General features: G+C 42.7%; 1 protein-coding gene across 3 annotated transcripts in view; it reads left to right on the top strand.

Annotated features, from left to right (window-relative positions):
- Positions 1-20349, top strand: part of LOC109902959 (fibrillin-2) — a 116388-nt gene that overhangs the window by 28376 nt on the left and 67663 nt on the right. For all 3 annotated transcript variants that reach the window (XM_031786185.1, XM_031786188.1, XM_031786187.1), the window contains exons 2-4: positions 1235-1553; positions 8721-8803; positions 10400-10507. In XM_031786185.1, coding sequence (XP_031642045.1) covers positions 1235-1553; positions 8721-8803; positions 10400-10507 — 510 coding nt within the window. The remainder of the gene's footprint in view (positions 1-1234; positions 1554-8720; positions 8804-10399; positions 10508-20349) is intronic.

Raw genomic sequence — 20349 nt, 5'->3', positions numbered from 1 at the left:
GCACTGGGTTGTCACTAGTTACTACAGCCACAAAGTCAATATGTGCTTTTTGGTCTTAATTTTAAGGCTAGGGTTAATCATAAGGTTAGCATGGTAGTTAAGGTTTTGACTGAGGTTAGAGTTAGTTTTAAAACCAGATTTTAAGAAGACAAATTGTATAAATGGGCGGGAATTATTACTTTGTGGCTGTGGTAATTAGTGACCTATCCATAGGTAATTGATCAGGCATTTTTCTTTGTTCGGTCTGGCGGATTGATCGCGCCCACATTGATTCCCTCTCATAGCCGTCTGTAAATGAAGACACTAACTTTTTTCCCCATTAAGGATGTCGTTGTAGCCTATCAAATTTGTGAAGGAGGAAAAAAATCGGAATACTTTCTATGTAGACTTTCTAGTAGATGACTTTCTGTATATTACAATGACACATGATGATAATACTTGCGTAAGGAAATGTGTATAATGATTTCTTGCTACAACATTTCAACATTATATTTTATGTAAAGCAAATTCAAGTTTGTTTGTCTGTGTGTATGCTTGCTGTGTGTGTCTCTGTGAGTCAGAGAGAGAGAGAGAGAGAGAGAGAGAAAGAAAAAGAAAGAATGAAAGAAAGGGGTGGAGGGAAGGAATGGAGAGTATTGTTACCAATAATTTATCACTCATCTACCATTAAATGTGATTGGAGTAAGGGATGGAGGCTATTTTTCTTCTCCTTTTCTTCCAATAACTGTCTTCCATTATTGAAGGGAAAATCTCTCCTTCCTGCTCTGTAACCCCCTGATGTGGGTTAAACTGTGGTTATATATCACTGGGGGCCCATCATTCAGTCTTAAAGCTGACTTTTAATGAGAGAACATGAACGTTTTTCTACTTAATATGTTCTAATGCAGTCAGAACAGACTTGTAAAAGTAAACTTCCAGGTAAGTTATTAGAAATTAATTTGATGTTGATGAGGAATAACTGAAGCCTTTCCAAATTAAGAGCGAGAGGAGGGAGAATGAGGGGTGGGGAGTTTGGGGAAAGGGGGGCACTCTAAATAAAACAGTTGACTTTACAATTAAAATAAATTTCACTGTTATTTGGCACAGCAACCCGTTACTTTTTCTGCACACTTGAAACGGCACACATTCCACTCTAAGTACCTTTCTTGTAGCCCATACTCTTGTGTTGAGATGGTTGACATGTCTGCGGGAGGCCAAAAACCCTGATGTACGTTCCTGTGTCTGCCCCCTCCAGCCCCCCACCCTGGAGTGCATACTGGGACTGGGACAGGTCCACAGATACGTGAGTGTAACTCGTCAACGAAGAGGAAGCGACATCATCCAGTCGTCTTCAGCAGCAGGGCTACGCAGAAACACACAGAGCAGCTAATGGGAGCAGGGAAGCTGGCCCGGTTGCTGCTGGGATGGGCGGCCGTTTGCTGGGCCGCGGTCCACACAGCGTATGGCCAGGCAGGAGCGGGAGATGGAGGGTACCAAGCCAGCCGCTTCACGGGGAAGGTGGACGAGAGGGAGGTGCAGAGGGTTCGCCGGAGAGGCCAGGAGACACTGAGAGGGTAAGGAGTTTAGTTTCTGGAGTTCTCTGTTTGCTGAGTTTTGTTTAGGCAGGAACTGCAAATTATTTATGTTGATTGACACAAAGAGCATTTGGGTGGTTGTCTGTCTTTGAGTTCAACCATACTGCTCCACTGAAACATGGTAATATAATTAGGTTTAGAATGTGGACAGTTGGACAATTAGTTTATGGCTAGCTTTCCCCATTGAGCTGTCTTGGCAACTCTTTCTTCCACTGCTGTGCTTCCTGGGCTAAGGCCAACATAGCCTTACTACAGCCAAATAATGCTGAATACATCATTGTTCTCCCAAAGACAGCACATGTTCGAAGCTAAAAGGTTGCTTGCAACATTGAGAGATACTTGAGTATTTACAGAAAAATGGAGTCTAGGGAAAGGGGTTGGGTCATTTATGAAGGTTTGTCGAGTGAACGCAATGACCCAAATCTAGGCAAGTAGGCATTCTGTTAGGCGTATTAGCTGGAGAACACATAGCTGAAGACTGCAGGGGAAAGTTTATTAGCAAGACTGTTTTGAGCGAATCACTCGTAGTGGGGGTAAATGGGCAGTCAATTGGGAAATCAGAAACGGGGGTGGTGTTCGAGTGTTTCAGTGGGGTGGATTATAGAAACCACAGAACCCTCCCTCCTCCCCTTCTTCTCCATCATCATCCCTACCGTCTCCCCTCAACCCCCCCCCCCCCCCCCCCCCCCAATCTCCCCAGGGACTGGGTGGGATGTCTGTCAATGGAGGACGGCAAGCTTTCACTGTACGTTTCCTCCTTTTGGAAAAACAAAGGATGTTTTGTTGGGACGATTCTCAAATGTTTGCATCAGTTATTCCGATCAGTCTCTCATCTGTCCCTGCTTATGGCTCCCCTGGGCCCCAACGCGGGGAAGGGAGTATTCAGATCGTTCTGGGGGCCACGACAAGGGACATTTGTTTCACTGTCGCAGGTGACAAAACAACAGAACTCATGGCAGAGCGAAAAGGAGTGAAAGGGAGAGGGAAAGAGAGAGAGAGAGCTTAGCCATCATGGAATGAAATAGTATAACATTACAGTGCAGGACCTGGGTAGGGTAACGCACACATAGGACTGACTTGCTGTTTTCTTAAATGTTCAGTAATGATTCACGCTGCACAGAACAAACAGACGTGTCTGCGTTGTCAGTCAGTGTGAGTAATTTGGAAGCCATTGGACCTCTCTGCCGGGCGTAAATGGATCCCCTGTATATCGGAGAGCCAAACAAGTCTCAATGGAGCCATTTTGTCTGTGAACCAGCTAGGCACAAGGCCACTTCAGGCCTGACCTGTGTCACATTCACTCTGTGGTTGACTTAGACACACGTAGTGGGCTGCTCTGGTCTGGCAATCTTATCCTCTGATCTACTCAGTGAAGCAGAACTGTGTTGCATGGTGTCAAGATTAGATATGAAATAATATTGCAGCGAATGCAACAGTTGCATAAACTCGTGCTGTTCCCATTAAACGATTGCCTTAGTTTTCATGGCGAGTAACATACCCGGTGGACTTTTCCTATCATTTTGTTCAACTCCACCATTGTTTATAGAGTAAAGTATTTGCACCCAACATATACAAATGATCCATGGTCCCCTCCCCACACAACATAATGACATGACATTGGAAAGTCTTCCATTACACATTCTGTACAGCATCAGATTCTCTCTGGGAGAGAGATTATGTTAATGGTGGTCATTACACTTTGTTGTGTGAACACATACCAGGGTTTCAGACTCTACTGTTGCTGGTTTGTTGTTGGACTGGCTGATGTTGAGTGTGTCTGATTTATTGACTTCCTAGGCAGAGTGCAATTTGATGTCTACACATGGGTGGAATCTGATCATACCATGGGCCCGGGTCCTGGGACCTCCTCAATTACCTTGATACTATACTGTACAACCTGGGAGGCTCTGTAAAGTGGTGGGCTCTAGGTTGAGAGAGAGTGACGGGAGAGAGGGAGAGAGATGTGGGGCGAGGGAAAGTAAAATAAATAGTGAGTTTGTGGCTCATAACCAGCCATGCCAGAAAGAACAAACGAAACAGCCTTTCAGGCAGGCTAATAAGTTCTCCTGCATGTGAAGAGGGGGGGAAGAGGTCCAGACTGGGACTTCTAGGCAGCCAAAACTCTGCTCAGGGGAGATGCTTTGGACGTTCACTCACTTGGTAGTCTTTCTCAAAGTAGAGAAGTGCATTCAGCCACCCAGGTTCCTTCCAAGGTAAATTGGATGGAGTACTTGCTCTCCCCAGAGGATTCCCTGGTACATGCCTAACCCATAAGAAAATAATTCCTATATTCTAGAATGTTCCGGTCGTTCTCTCCAATAAAGCTTTAGATACATCAGCTGGTATTTTGAAGAGGGGAAGAGGAAGGAAGGGCAAGCTCGCTAAGTCTGAGAGGAACATTTGGAATGTATGAAGGATGACCCATTTTCCTGTGTTTTTTTTATGCATTAGAGTTCCTTTCATTTTTTTATGTGTCTGCATTTTCTGCATACATTCAGGCTAGACCTAAAAGACAGAACCTCCATTTCAGGGGGTACATGTGGCATGTGGTCGAGCTAATGTGGTTTAGATTTTCTGTCATCCTTGAAGAAAGAGGCAAAACAAGAAATCTATCCGCTCCATCTGCCCTAGGACACAATGTATGTATGGTTTTTTTGTTTATGGAGTTGACGGGAGGGATTCAAGTTTCGCAACAACTCTGCCTATCGTTATAGTTTATCACATACATCGTAGGTTTGGCCATAATTCACATGGGCCTCATAAAAAAACGAAGAAAAAACTTGGACAATACACTTGATGGTTATTCTTACGGAGAACAATTATGCCCATTCGGACTTTGCTTGGCCCATGCAGACCGCCCTCCCTCGTCCTGCTCCCTCTAAACCCGCTAACCCAGAGAGTGAGAGGTATATACAGTACCAGTCAAAAGTTTGGACACACCTACTCATTCCGGGGTTTTTCTTTCTTTGGCCTATTGTCTACATTGTAGAATAATAGTGAAGACATCAAAACGATTAAATAACATATATGGAATCACGTAGTAACAAAAAACGTGTTAAACGAATCAAAATATATTGGATATTTGAGATTCTTCAAAGTAGCCACCCAACTTTTCACACTCTTGGCATTCTCTCAACCAGCTTAATGAGGTAGTCACCTGGAATGCATTTCAATTAACAGGTGCCTTGTTAAAAGTGAATACAGAAGATAGTCCTATTTGGTAAAAGACCAAATCCATATTATGGCAAGAACATCTCAAATAAGCAAAGAGAAGTGACAGTCCATCATAACTTTTAAGACATTAAGATCAGTCAATATGGAACATTTCAAGAACTTTTAAAGTTTCTTCAAGTGCAGTCGCAAAAACCATCAAGCGCTGTGATGAAACTGGCTCTCATGAGGACTGCCACAGGAAAGGAAGACACAGAGTTACCTCTGCTGCTGATGACAAGTTCATTAGAGTTACCAGCCTCAGAAATCGGCAATTAACTACACCTCAGATTGCAGCCCAAATAAATGCTTCACAGAGTTCAAGTAACAGATACATCTCAACATTAACTGTTCAGAGAAGACAGGCCTTCATGGTCAAATTGCTGCAAAGAAACCACTACTAAAGGACACCAATAAAAAGAAGAGACTTGCTTGGGCCAAGAAACACGAGCAATGTACATTAGACCGGTGGAATTCTGTCCTTTGGTCTGATGAGTCCAAATTTGTCCAATTGCTGTGTCTTTGTGAGTCGCAGAGTAGGTGAACGGATGGTCTCCGCATGTGTGGTCCCAATGTGAAGCATGGAGGAGGAGGTGTGATGGTGTGGGGTGCTTTGCTGCTGACACTGTCTGTGATTTATTTACAATTCAAGGCACCCTTAACCAGCATGGATGCCACAGCATTCTGCAGCGATACGCCATCAAATCTGTTTTTCGCTTAGTGAGACTATCATTTGTTTTTCAACAGGACAATGACCCAAAACACACCTCCAAGCTGTGTAAGGGCTAATTGACCAAGAAGGAGATTGACGGAGTGCTGCATCAGATGACCTGGCCTCCACAATCACCCGACCTCAACCCAATTGAGATGGTTTGGGATGAGTTGGACCGCAGAGTGAAGGAAAAGCAGCCAACAAGTGCTCAGCATATGTCGGAACTAATTCAAGACTGTTGGAAAAGCATTCCAGGTGACTCCCTCATGAAGCTGGTTGAGAGAATGCCAAGCGTGTGCAAAGCTGTCATGAAAGCAAAGGGTGGCTACTTTGAAGAATCTCAAATATAAAATATATTTTGATTTGTTTAACACTTGTTTGGATACTACATGATTCCATATGTGTTATTTCATAGTTTTGATGTCTTCACTATTATTCTACAATGTCGAAAATAGTAATTTAAAAAAAGAAAGAAAAACACTTGAATGAATAGGTGGGTACAAACATTTGACTGCTACTGTATCTCAGCCCCCTTTTACACCAGTACAGTATGAGCTCATGGTTCAAATTAGTCAAGTGAGAGAATCAGGCCGTCTTTAGATAAGAAAAAAACATTCTCAGGCGTTTTTAGAATTAACACTAAAGCAGGCCAAACAACTTCCCAGAGTTATGAAGATGAAGATGAACTCAGTGAATCCTATCAGCTGCAGATCTGACAAAGAAGCAAGTCCAAATATCTTAAGGCAGAAAAGGGTAGCAATCTACCGACAGGGTCAAATGCCAGTGAGCTGACCTCTGACCTTTAGAAGGGTTTGTAGCCCCCATCCCCCTTTTCCCAGTTGGATTACCTCCTCCAACTGACCTAAAGTTGTCCTGGCCTGAAATCCAGTCTGTGGTCTTTACAGCCCCCCATCGGCCCAGCTAATTTCCCACTAGTCCCAGCATGGCCCCTTCTGTGCCTCTGAACTGTCTGGCTCTGACCTTCTGTTCCCCTGGAATCCTCCATGTGAAGAGCCTCTGGCACTCTGTCTCATAACTGTTGAGTTTGCACTTTCTAGCCAGGAGCCTGTGGCCCCCAGAAGGCCTCTAGATTATATGTTGGTCTGTAAGATCAAAGGACTGAGAAAAAGTCTGAAGATCTGGTCCGTTTGAGGTTCTGTCGTGTCTTTCACCATCTTACACTATTAAACAAGAGGGAACGTCCTAGAGAACATAGACGCAATGAAATGTTTCTTCTGAAAGCCTTTGAGCTCCAAGCCTTTGGAAAACACCAGGGTAAAGGTATTTTCCTAACAGTTGTGCTCTGAAAGTATTTCACTAGGGTTATACCAAGTCCCATTTGACCTCATTGACAGCAACTTTTCCAGTTCCATACTATAGCTGCTGTATCTGAAATCTAGAACAATCTCTCAATCTAAACCAAGTTTTTTTTAGGTCACAATAGAATGTGCTTTTGTTTTGGGGTTTTAATAGTTCTCCTGGCTACTGTGCTGTGTGCAGTCATCTTTGTTTTATTACTATTAATGAATTATAATGAGAGTGCTATGGGCCAAGAGGCTACATCAAAGACTTCAGCCAGCTAATCCTCTTTAAATTGAGTGCTGAAAACAGCATGACGTTTCAATATTGAGGCAAATCCCAAGGGCTGAACTTCTCTGTACTGTCCTCCTGTAAGGAGGCCGGGGTTAGCCTGAAGGAGAGCGCAGGAACAACAAACCCAGCCAAACCGATATGTGTGGGATTACTGGGTTGACCCTGGTTTGGCTGGGGCATGTTGTCAATTGGCATATCCAGGTTTCAATGAGCGGAGGAATTGCTAACCTGTGTAGAGAGATGATTGACTGTGACATGCAAGCAGTTTTGCCGCATGAATTGTTGGAATGTTGCGCTCTTGCGCTGTTCGGGTATGTTAAAACAGCATTTTTCAAGCCCCCTCAAGATTTGTATAGGCCTATGACCCAGAAGTGCAGCCCCTCATGGGTTCGCCTCTGGTTGCTAGTGTTGCCCCTTTCTCTGTTTCCATATCTGCTGCTCTGTTTTCTGCTCCTTCCTCCTCCTCCATCTCCTTAACATAAACCTGTTTTCCTTTACCTCCTACTGATCCCTCGTCCTCGCCCCCGTCCCTAAATTCTGTATTTTCTTACCTCCTAACCTTCATTTAATTACATCTCTCCTTTCCCCTCCCTTCCTCTTCAATCTCTTTCTATCTCTATCTCTTTTGTCTCTGCCTCACTCTTTCTCCCTTACCCTTTCCATTCCCCCTTCTATTTTCTTGCTCTCCCTCCCTCCCTCGCTCTCTCTATCTCCCACCCTCCCTCATTTTCTATGTTTGTGCCATCTGGTAATGCTGTTGGAGGTGTGCTCTCCTTTCTGTTGTCCTAACGATCCAAACTACAGCTGCTCTAGTCTGTTCCCAGGTGACTGACAGACACCGGTTAATGTCTAGAAAGGAAGAGGAGGCGGACAATCATCTAGTGTTGTATGAAGGAAAAGTAGATGTTCCCTTAGTTATGGATGCATCTAGAGCAGCCCTAATCCACCTTCTGCTGAGATTCAGTTTACTATAGCTCTCTGTGAATTCCACCCCCTGGTTATAATATTGTCCTACAGTGTTGGATGAATTCCAAAGGGAAATGCACTGTATACACTACAGTGTTGCCCTTTCATTCGACTCTCTGACTGAGGTCTGAGTCACTACCTCCGTAAGGTAGTTAGAGTACTTGAGGCCAGGTCCGTTATGTGTGGATGTGATTGGAATGGTCCCTTAGGGGGATGTTGTAGCTAATCTGGAACACCAGTCAGTCGCTCTCTGAGCTGTTTGATGACTCGTATATGTGTCATGTCATGTGATCAGGGCAGCTTCCTGTCCAGTCACTTTTTTTAAGCCTCCCGATCAATCAGCAGGCAGAACCTGGACTCCAGGAGGTGCAGGACTTTAGCCAGAAGAGCAGAGACCAGGGAGGCTTAGAGAAAGGGGTTTATATATATCTGCTGTTTCTTGGGAAGTTTACATTGAGTATGTCTAAAAACAAACTGGTATTTTCGTGTCAGCCATACAAGAAATGCCTACCGTCAACGTTGGAGCTGTTTAGAATGAAAGCAAAGGTCGCCAGGGTCTGTGAGCGCTTGGAAAATAACTCATGCCCATGTGTGTTTGTTGAAGGATTTTCTTAAATTATATTGGGGCTCTGTTGAGTACTGGGTTTGTTTTCCCTGTCTTGCAGGCCCAATGTGTGTGGCTCTCGCTTCCACTCCTATTGTTGCCCTGGCTGGAAGACTCTGCCTGGAGGGAACCAGTGTATTGTCCGTAAGTACCGAGACATTATGGTCACAATACATATAAACTGAAAGTCAGGTTGCCTCTGCACTGGTAGTCTATAAAACCCCTGTATGAATCAAATGAATCATATCAAATAGAGCTTTCAAACGAACTTATCAGAAAGTGCTTAACCTGCCTAGGACTGGGGTTCCGCTACATACAAGTATTAGACACCATTTTAAAGATAAAATTCTCATTAATCCAACCACCGTGACCGATTTCAAAAAAGCTTTTCGGCGAAAGCAGAACATATCATTGTTAGGTCAGCAACTAGTCACAGAAGGCATACAGTGATTTTCCAACCAAAGAGAGGACTCACAAAAAGCAGAAATATTGATAAAATTGATCACTAACCTTTGATATTCTTCCTCAGATGACACTCCTGGGACAACACGTTACACAATACATGTATGTTTTGTTCGATCAAGTTCATATTTATATCCAAAAACCTCAGTTTACATTTGGCTTTGCCTCCAAAACATCCTGTGAATTTGCACAGAGCCACATCAAATCACAGAAATACTCATAATAAAAATTAATAAAAGATACAAGTGTTATTTACAGATTTAAAGATATACTTCTCCTTAATGCAACCGCTGTGTCAGATTTTTTTTAAACTTTACGGAAAAAGCAAACCATGCAAAGTCTGAGTACGGCGCTCCGAGACCAACACAACCCAAGAAGATATCCGCCAGTCAGAAATAGCATTATAAATATTCACTTACCTTTGATGATCTTCATCAGAATGCACTCCCAGGAATCCCAGTTCCACAATATATGTTTGATTTGTTCCATAAAGTCCATCATTTCTGTCCAAATTCCTCCTTGTTGTTTGCGCGTTCAGTACACAATCTAAACTCACGACGCGCGGGCAGGTCCAGGCAAAAGTTCAGACGAAAAGTCATATTACAGTCCGTAGAAACATGTCAAACGAAGTGTAGAATCAATCTTTAGGACGTTTTTAACATAAATCTTCAATAATGTCCCAACCGGAGAATTCTTTTATCTGTAGAAAAGCACTGGAACAGATCTCGCTCTCACGTGAACGAGCGTCACGAACTCAAAGCATTCTGCCAGATCTCTGACTCATTCCCCTCTCATTCGGCCCCACTTCACAGTAGAAGCATCAGACAAGGGTCTAACGACTGTTGAGATATAGTGGAAGCCTTAGGAAGTGCAACATGACCCATATCCCACTGTATCTTCAATAGGGAATGAGTTGAAAAACGACCAACCTCAGATTTCCCACTTCCTGGTTGGATTTTTTTCTCAGGTTTTTGCCTGCCATATGAGTTCTGTTATACTCACAGACATCATTCAAATAGTTTTAGAAACTTCAGAGTGTTTTCTATCCAAATCTACTAATAATGCATATATTAGCAACTGGGACTGAGTAGCAGGCAGTTTACTCTGGGAACGCTTTTCATCCAAACGTGAAAATGTTGCCCCCTATCCATAACAAGTTAACAGAAATCTGTGTGCAAAGAGTAGGCCAAGAGGAGAGCTCAGTCCATCCTCTTTTGGCTGGCTAGGCCAAAGTTCATCTAGAAATATATTTGACTTCTCTTCTATCTCTCCTCCCAGCGATCTGCCGTAACTCGTGCGGTGATGGCTTCTGTTCCAGACCCAACATGTGCACCTGCGGCAGTGGCCAGCTCTCCCCCAGCTGTGGGGCCGGAGCCGGAGCCGGAAGTGAGTCCTAACACCCAGCACCCTACATCCCCGAACCCCACTCCCAGCAACTCTCCAGCAACCACCCCAATACACCCCAACACCACCCAATACACCCCAACACCACCCATTACACCCCAACACCACCCAATACAACCTAACACACACAATGGACCACCACAGCTATAGACACTATACAGATCAGACATCCATGTTGGCACCACCAAATGTTCCATAACAATATCCCACTGGACACAGACGACAATTCAACGTAATTTCATTAAAGTGACGTGGAAACAACATTGATTCAACCAGTGTGTTCCCAGTGGGACTGTTCCCATTTGCCTAGTTAACTCTGTATATCCATGGCTTTGCCTGTCTGGCCAGACCTCCCCCCAGAGGGCTATAACATGTCAGGGTAATGCTGCCTCAGAGACAGCGTGGCCTGGTTGACAGCCTCCAGCCGCTCCAGACTCAGCCTCCAGGTCAAAGGGTTTGGGAGGATTAATGCACATGCCTGGGGCTCCTAGCCTAGCCCACTAGAACAGTTTTACAGCACTTACTGAGTGTGTGTAGCATGCTCACCTGCGTGGCTGGGCGGGGGTTGACTCGTCAATCACGCCTAGCCCTTTCAGGCCCCCGTACACACACACTGAGTACTGAGTGTGGGCCGGCCCATCTGGCCCTGAGGTGTGAAACAGGATCTACTCCACAGTCCACACACACTGGTCGAACGCCCCAGAGAGGCCAGACGCCAGCTTTATGTGCTGGGAAAACAGTTCCCAAAACCAGGGTCTGAGCGGCTAACGTCCCCCCATAGGCTGAACGTTGGAGACAGGCCTAGTGATGGGAAACGGTATGAAACAGTATGAAGTCATTTCCCTTAGCGAGAGAGAGAGAGAGGAGCTAGAGGCAGGAGCTTCCCATAGAGCTGTAGCGAACTGATTGTCACACTCACAGCTTCTGCTCTCTTATACGGGATTTATGGCCTTTTTACACACCTACCTTACAGTATTGGGATTTTCCAGGTCTAGTGTTTGTTTTGTCCCGTTTTTTCTATTCTAAACTAATAATTGTATTGTTCCGTTTCAACCTTCTTGGCAAACGGGCCAGAAATGTTGTAGTTAGACACAACTCACAGTGTTGATCATTAAAGACCGTTCTCTCTTTCTGGCCTTCTGGAAGATTTAATGGGGTCAAGGGTCACGCAGGTTAATAACTGCTAAGATTAAACATGGCATAAATACACCCATCAGCCAGCTCTGGGAAATGACTCTGACAAAGCGGTTGCACCTTTCATACAGGTTTCATACATGTCAGCAGTCTAGTGCCGGGGAGTTTCTGTCCAACAAAGCTATGTTTGATCCATCCTATAACGATCAGTAGACGCATTAAAACCTGGTCTGTCTAGATCAATCCTCCATATGTTCTGATACTGTAGGTTGAGCTGGGATTTCACTGGGGGTGTTCGGTTTTCACATGGTTCTCAGTGCATGAATTTAGTTGGACCACAGAAAGCTTTAGACACCTACTACAGTAATTTGCAGGCCTTTTTAAAGGTCCAATTTTTTTTATCTCAATATCGAATCATTTCTGGGTAACAATTAAGTACCTTACTGTCATTGTTTTTTTTTGTAAAATGGTCAAAAATGTACAAAATTAGTTTCTTAGCAGAAGCTATTTCTCAAGCAATAATTTTGCTAAGATTTCCGTGGGAGTGGTCTATAGTGTGTGGCCTAGTTGGAGGAGCCTAATGGGAGGGATTTGTAACCAGAAAACAAGCTGTTATTGGCATAGAAGAGGAAAAATCTCTTTGTTAGTGGTCTATTAAATGATACTGCCTGGTGATGTCTTCAGGCGGTCCAAAACCCCACCCATGCAAAACAGGCAGAAATTTCAGGCAGACCTTTCAAACAGCTCTTCCACTGAAAGGACATTATCATAACTCACAATTTAACAGTATTATTCCAACCTCATAGTGTGGAAATATGTATAAAACACAGCAAATCACGTTTTTGAATGCATTTCCCCTTTAAGTGAGATGCAATACCGCTTTGGGTGACTCTACAGACTAATATACTGCAGTTGACAAGCTTAAAAATAAATGGAGACCTGTTTTGAAGTACTGTCAATTTCCCTTCCCTTAATTACACCCGGTCTCTTGAAATGTAGTCCTTGGTCAGGTTATTGATAGCATTTTTATGTCTCAGAGGCCACATCTGGAATGTAGAGGTCGGAACAACTTGGAAGAAATCAGCAGCATGTTTTTGGTCAAGCTCTTTATAAACTCAGAAAGAACCTGTCTTTCAAAGATAATTTGTAGAAATCCAAATAACTTCACAGATCTTCATTGTAAAGGGTTCAAACACTGTTTCCCATGCTTGTTCAATGAACCATAAACAATTAATGATCATGCACCTGTTAAACGGTCATTAAGACACTAACAGCTTTCAGACGATAGGCAATTAAGGTCACAGTTATGAAAACTTAGGACACTAAAGAGGCCTTTACTGACTCTGAAAAACAACAAAAGAAAGATGCCCAGGGTCCCTGTTCTTCTGCGTGAATGTGCCTTAGGCATGCTGCAAGGAGGCATGAGGACTGCAGATCAGGCAAGGGCAATAAATTGCAATGTCCGTACTGTGAGATGCCTAAGACAGCGCTACAGGGAGACAGGACGGACAGCTGATCATCTTCGCAGTGGCAGACCATATGTAACAACACCTGCACAGGATCGGTACATCCGAACATCACACCTGCAGGTACAGGATGGCAACAACAACTGCCCGAGTTACACCAGGAACGCACAATCCCTCCATCAGTGCTCAGACTGTCCGCAATAGGCTGAGAGAGGCTGGACTGAGGGCTTGTAGGTCTGTTGTAAGGCAGGTTCTCACCAGACATCACCGGCAACAACGTTGGGCACAAACCCACAGTTGCTGGACCAGACAGGACTGGCAAAAAGTGCTCTTCACTGACAAGTCGCGGTTTTGTCTCACCAGGGGTGATGGTCGGATTCTTGTTTATCATCGAAGGAATGAGCGTTACACCAAGGCCTATACTCTGGAGCAGGATTGATTTGGAGGTTGAGGGTCCTTTATGGTCTGGGGCGGTGTGTCACAGCATCATCGGACTGAGCTTGTTGTCATTGCAGGCAATCTCAACGCTGTGCGTTACAGGGAAGACATCCCCCTCCCTCATGTGGTACCCTTCCTGCAGGCTCATCCTGACATGACCCTCCAGCATGGCAATGCCACCAGCCATACTACTCGTTCTGTGCGTGATTTCCTGCAAGGCAGGAATGTCAGTGTTCTGCCATGGCCAGCGAAGAGCCCGGATCTCAATCCCATGGAGCATGCCTGGGACCTGTTGGATCGGAGGGTGAGGGCTAGGGCCATTCCCCCCAGAAATGTCCAGGAACTTGCAGGTGCCTTGGTGGAAGAGTGGGGTAACATCTCACAGCAAGAACTGGCAAATCTGGTGTAGTCCATGAGGAGGAGATGCACTGCAGTACTTAATGCACTGTTACCCCACTCTTAATGCACTGTTACCCCACTCTTAATGCACTGTTACTGATGATTTTGACCCCCCCCCTTTGTTCAGGGACACATTATTCAATTTCTGTGGAACTTGTTCAGTTTATGTCTCAGTTGTTGAATCTTGTTATGCTCATACAAATATTGACACATGTTAAGTTTGCTGAAAATAAACTCAGTTGACAGTGAGAGGACCTTTCTTTTTTTGCTTAGTTTATCCACATACTATAGTTATATGGCTGTGTGTTCATGTCCGGGCATCGCATTTTTTGATCCTTTATTTATTAAGGAAATCCTATAGAGATTACCCATCTCGTATTCAAGGGAGACCTGTTGCTTATCGTTATTTTTATGTGCATTTATTTAACCTTTATTTAACTAGGCGAGTCAGTTAAGAACAAATTCTTATTTACAATGAAGGCCTCCTGCGGGGTTGGGGGCTGGGATTAAAAATAAATATAAATTCAATAAAAATATAGGACAAAAGACACGTCACGACAAGAGAGACAACACAACAGTACATAAAGAGAGCACTTTGTTACGACATGGTTCCGGACAAATAAATTAATATAGGCACTATAAAGGACTATTGACCAATAGATCTGCTTTGCTATGCCCAGGATAAGTCCAGTCTTCCCAGAACTATAAGTACCCTCTAATGTCCGTGAACGCTACCTCAGAGTCCCTCGGAAACAGCTGTCAACTAACGGGGTCCATACAGGCTCAGCACAGCTCAACTCTGAGAAAGTGGTATTATATACCTGTAGATCTGTGACACAGACCGAAGAAAAAAAGCTTTGGCTTCCAGTCTTGGAAATCCTAATCACTGCCACAAATTAATTTATTCTGGATTCCTAGCACAGATTAATCCACAGATTTAGTTCTGGCATAAAATGTTATTTCAATGGAGATTCTCCATTGAGCATGCTTTTTATTCCAGGACTAGGTTTAATCTGTATCTGGAAAACCAGCCCTATTTGATGTAACTTTACTAATCAGATGTGTTTACTGAAGTTCGTAACTGAAAGACAGAAATGCGAATCAGCCAAACTCACCAGACTACACTTTTTTTTTGTTCTTTTTTTTGTTGAGGGTGGATCAGCTAAATATTGCAGAAAGAATGTTGCTTCCAATGTAATTGTCTGCATCATTTCCAATCCCCCATATTTTTTTGGTAAATATATATATCCATACACGCATGCATATATATACACATATATACATACACATACCTATATAGACATACATATTTTTTTAAACAATATATCTTTATTATTATTCCCCGCAAACCCTTCCGCCGATCCCCCAATTGGAGAAAACTAATAAACACTTCTGCTTCTACCTTCAATCCATACATCTTATACACACTCTACAGACACAGTCTACTTTACAATAGTTCTCTCTTGTTTGTTCTTAGTCCTTCCTCTATTTCTGATGTCCATCCAGTTTGATTTCTATTTGTAACTATGCTATTTCACAAAAGCTCCCAACCTATATACATTCTACAGATCCCTTATGCCCTACATTGTTTATCTTGTTATTAGTCCCACCCTTCAGCTCCACTCAACCCCTCCCATCTGTCTCTCAACATCATCCATTTCGGATTTCTACTTGCCATATATTTCTCAACTGTGCTGTGATGCTTCACAAAATAATTGAACCTTCCTATTCTCATAGCTTCTACAGATTGTAAATTAAAAATAAACATTTTTGCTAAAATAATTATTATATTATTGATGATTTCTATTTGTAACTATGCTATTTCACAAAAGCTCCCAACCTATATACATTCTACAGATCCCTTATGCCCTACATTGTTTATCTTGTTATTAGTCCCACCCTTCAGCTCCACTCAACCCCTCCCATCTGTCTCTCAACATCATCCATTTCGGATTTCTACTTGCCATATATTTCTCAACTGTGCTGTGATGCTTCACAAAATAATTGAACCTTCCTATTCTCATAGCTTCTACAGATTGTAAATTAAAAATAAACATTTTTGCTAAAATAATTATTATATTATTGATTGATTGACTATGGCTTTTCAAATCACCCAGTATTGCTATCTGTAGTGTTAGTTCTAGGCAAATGTTGCAATTCTTCAGCCATTCCTGGACCTGTGACCAAAAATGAGCTACATATGGACAGTACCAAAATAAATGATCTAATGACTCTGCCTCCTCACAGCAGAATCTGCAGAGCTGGGAAGATTGTATCCCCCATATATATAACATTCTATTAGTTGCAAGAATTTTGTATAGTAATTTATATTGAAAAATGTGAAGTTTTGAATCCGGCGTTGTTTTGCGTATCAATTCATAAACCATGTGCCATGGAATGGGTACATCGAAAATCTCTTCCCAACTATTTGCAATTTATATGGCACAGCTGTCAGTTTTCTGGTCCTTAAATGAAATTGGTATATGTTTTTATTTATCACACTATTCTTTAACCATTTATGTTCTTTAATACAGGGCCGACAGACACAAGTTCCTTACTTTTTTCCCCTTCTACTTGCATCTTCCATTTTTGTGGTAATGCTGCAATTAATTAGTTGTAATTTTGGGTAGAGCAGACATTTCCATATGTCTGTGTTAGCTGCATGTGTGACATAACTCCACCAGTCCTCTTTATGATATCATTCACTAAATGTATACCTTTTTTAAAAATGTCTTCGATAATCACAGTTTTTTTTAATCAATTAGTATATTTGAATTTAACTACAATATTTGTTGTACTATTTGTTCCGTCCTTTCAGGTGGATTAAACTGAAAGTGCAACCAACTTTCTAAGGCTTGTTTAAAAAAGAAAGATATTTTGGAGATCATTTCCTTTTCAAACAACTGAAAGTGAGCAGGTGTAATCTGAATAAAGGGGAAAAGGCCCTTCCTGAATATAGGATGAGACATTCGTACCAATTGACTAGAGAACCAGTTTAGATTTAAGTATAACTTTTGTATGACTGATGCCTTTAGTGAGAGGTCTAATGCTTTAATATTTAATCATTTCTGCCCTCCAAATTCATATTCGTTATATAAATAGGCCCTTTTAATTTGATCTGGTTTGCCGTTCCAATTAAAATTGAATATTTTTTGTTCATATAATTTAAAAGCAGGTCACTAGGTGTATTCAAAACCATAAGCAAATAGGTAAACTGTGATATAACTAAGGAGTTAATCAGGGTGATTTTTCCACAAATAGACAGGTATTTTTCTTTCCATGGTAGCAAGATCTTATCTATTTTTGCTAACTTTCTATAAAAAATTATTTTATCATTTATTCATTTATAGATCATTTATTTCCTTTGGGATTTGTATACCGAGTATGTCTACATCTCTAAGAGGCCGGGGAGAGACTCCAATTGTGGCTTTAAAAGAAAACATGAATCATCAGCGTACAATGACACCTTCGTTTTTAAGCCACGATTTTCTAATCCCTTAATATTATTGTTTGATCTAATCTTTGCAGCTAACATTTCGATGGCAATAATAAACAGATATGCCGATAGTGGACAACCTTGTTTTACTCCTCTAGATAGTTTAAAACTTTCTGAGATGTAGCCATTATTTATTATTTTACACCTAGGGTTACTATACATAACCTTAACCCATTTTATAAGAGATTCCTCAAAATTGAAATATTCTAGGCATTTATATATAAACTCCAGTCGTACTTTATCAAAAGCCTTTTCAAAATCAGCTATGAAAACCAGGCCTGGTGTCCCCGTTATTTCATAGTGTTCTATTGTTTCCAGTACTTGTTTTATATTATCTCCAATGTATCGTCCATGTAAAAAACCTGTCTGATTAGGATAAATAATATCTGACAATACTTTTTTAATTCTGTGTGCCAAGCATTTTGCTAGGATTTTTGCATCACAACACTGAAGTGTAAGAGGTCTCCAATTTTTTAAATGGACTGGATCTTTATATATACTACACTAGACACTAGACTACACTCTTACATAAGCCAAATTGATTTGAAATGACGATGAAAAACGTGATGCTGTGAATCGTTTCAGACACGGTTCATCAAAGTCTCAGCACCAGCCTGTGTATTTCACAGCATGACATCTCCATAGTGAACCTGACGTTGACATGTCACTGATCCCAGGAGCTGTGTATAAGCCAGTACAGAACAGAACACAGCCATAAAGTCCCTCAGTGTTCCAACCCCACCACCACTAGTTTAGCTCCCGTCAATTTTTTTTTTTAACTCACAGATGTGGAGGATGCAGGCCAACCCACAGAGCAGCCACACAGAGGTGCATTGTGGTTCATGTTCTGTGGGACCCCAACCTCCTGCATGTGTGGCATTCTAGGCACCGGTCACAGGAATGTACCATCTCTCCTCATCTGGGGGTGGGGGTAGCTGGTCTAGCCAGTGAGATCATTCCCCCTTCTACCCCCTCTATTTCCACCAACCCCCCATTACAGAGAACACATGAACCCCTTCAACCCTAAACGTGCTGTAACACAAAAATTCTGTAAACTGAGTCTACAGCCATGTCTGATGTTCTTCCAATCCCCCCCTTGCCCCTCCCTTTGTGACCTATTTAGAATATTTTTTCTGGAACGGATGAGAGACATTTGAAAAATTGACGAATTCTCCCAAGCTGAAACGTTTGCATGATTACGTCATGAAAAATTGTGGGGGGAAAATTGTGTCCTCGCTAGTTGTTTTCCCCCTTGCAGTGCATCGAGGTTCGGCGCTGCAATCAGTCAATAGAGTCATTTTTCATGTTTCATTTCCCTGTTGGCCTGAGAGATTAGCCTGAATGCTGTGGGAGTTAAACGATATGGCCCACTGCCCTGGAGCTCTGAGTTGAGCTGAGGTTGAGTCTGGGGAGAAAAGATCGGTCTTCCCTCATGCCGTGCAGACCTGTACAGAAACTCATAAACCTCTTGTCCAAAGGCATTCACGCTAATCCATCACTAAGTGTCTGCACGAGATGCTAGCCAGGCCTAGAGTCAGACTGGGCGTTAGCTAGGTTTGCTGTGCACAGTCAGTCAGAATGGTACTACTGGGTCATTTACAGTAACTGGAAGTTCTAGAAAAACTGAATAGGCGAAGAAGTGGTCCAGGAAATCCAGTCATGCTATATCCCCTCGCCACCTCATGAATCACAGCCTGTAGAGAAAGAGAGATGAATTACAGTAATTAAAGATGGCAGCAAGATAGAGAGATGAATTACAGTAATTAAAGATGGCAGCAAGATAGAGAGATGAATTACAGTAATTAAAGATGGCAGCAAGATAGAGAGGTGAATTACAGTAATTAAAGATGGCAGCAAGATAGAGAGTTGAATTACAGTAATTAAAGATGGCAGCAAGATAGAGAGATGAATTACAGTAATCAAAGAAGGCAGCAAGCTAGAGAGAGGGATGAATTACAGTAATTAAAGATGGCAGCAAGCTAGAGAGAGAGATGAATTACAGTAATTAAAGATGGCAGCAAGCTAGAGAGAGAGATGAATTACAGTAATTAAAGATGGCAGCAAGCTAGAGAGAGAGATGAATTAGAGTAATTAAAGATGGCAGCAAGCTAGAGAGAGAGATGAATTACTGTAACTAAAGATGGCAGCAAGCTAGAGAAAGAGATGAATGAGAGTAATTAAAGATGGCAGCAAGCTAGAGAAAGAGAGATGAATGACAGTAATTAAAGATGGTAGCAAGATAGAGAGAGAGGGAGAAGGGTGTTCCAACTTCCAATCAACGGCTTGCATGGGCATCATGTACCGTTCTACCCAGGCTGAGTAGAAACATAGGCATCTGCCAGAATCAATTAATGTGGAAGTAGTCTCATGAAATGTTCTGCATTTTTAGGGAGACTGACTAAGCCCTCTCATTTTACCACTCTGCTATGGGCTGGTCTCTGCTGTAGGCTGGCTGGTCTCTGCTGTAGGCTGGCTGGTCTCTGCTGTAGGCTGGCTGGTCTCTGCTGTAGGATGGCTGGTCTCTGCTGTAGGATGGCTGGTCTCTGCTGTAGGATGGCTGGTCTCTGCTGTAGGCTGGCTGGTCTCTGCTGTAGGCTGGCTGGTCTCTGCTATAGGCTGGCTGGTCTCTGCTATAGGCTGGCTGGTAACGGACAAATCTGGTTGGATAGAGCATCTCCCCACTTCCCCCCAAATATACTGAGTGTCTCTGTCTGTCTATCTGTCTGTGGAAAGCTTGCTGCTTAGAGTTCTAAGAATGCTGCTCTGCCAGGATTGAAGCTTTCTGATCTCAGCACATTCCCATCTATAGGACACAGCTGGCTCAACTTATAGCCTCCACGGTCTGTTTGATTAAACTGCAGCCTGGGCCTTGTGTGGCAGTACAGTGCTCA

The sequence above is a fragment of the Oncorhynchus kisutch genome, linkage group LG13 (assembly GCF_002021735.2).
Source record: "Oncorhynchus kisutch isolate 150728-3 linkage group LG13, Okis_V2, whole genome shotgun sequence".
NCBI lineage: Eukaryota > Metazoa > Chordata > Actinopteri > Salmoniformes > Salmonidae > Oncorhynchus > Oncorhynchus kisutch.
This window is presented reverse-complemented; position numbering and strand designations above follow the sequence as displayed.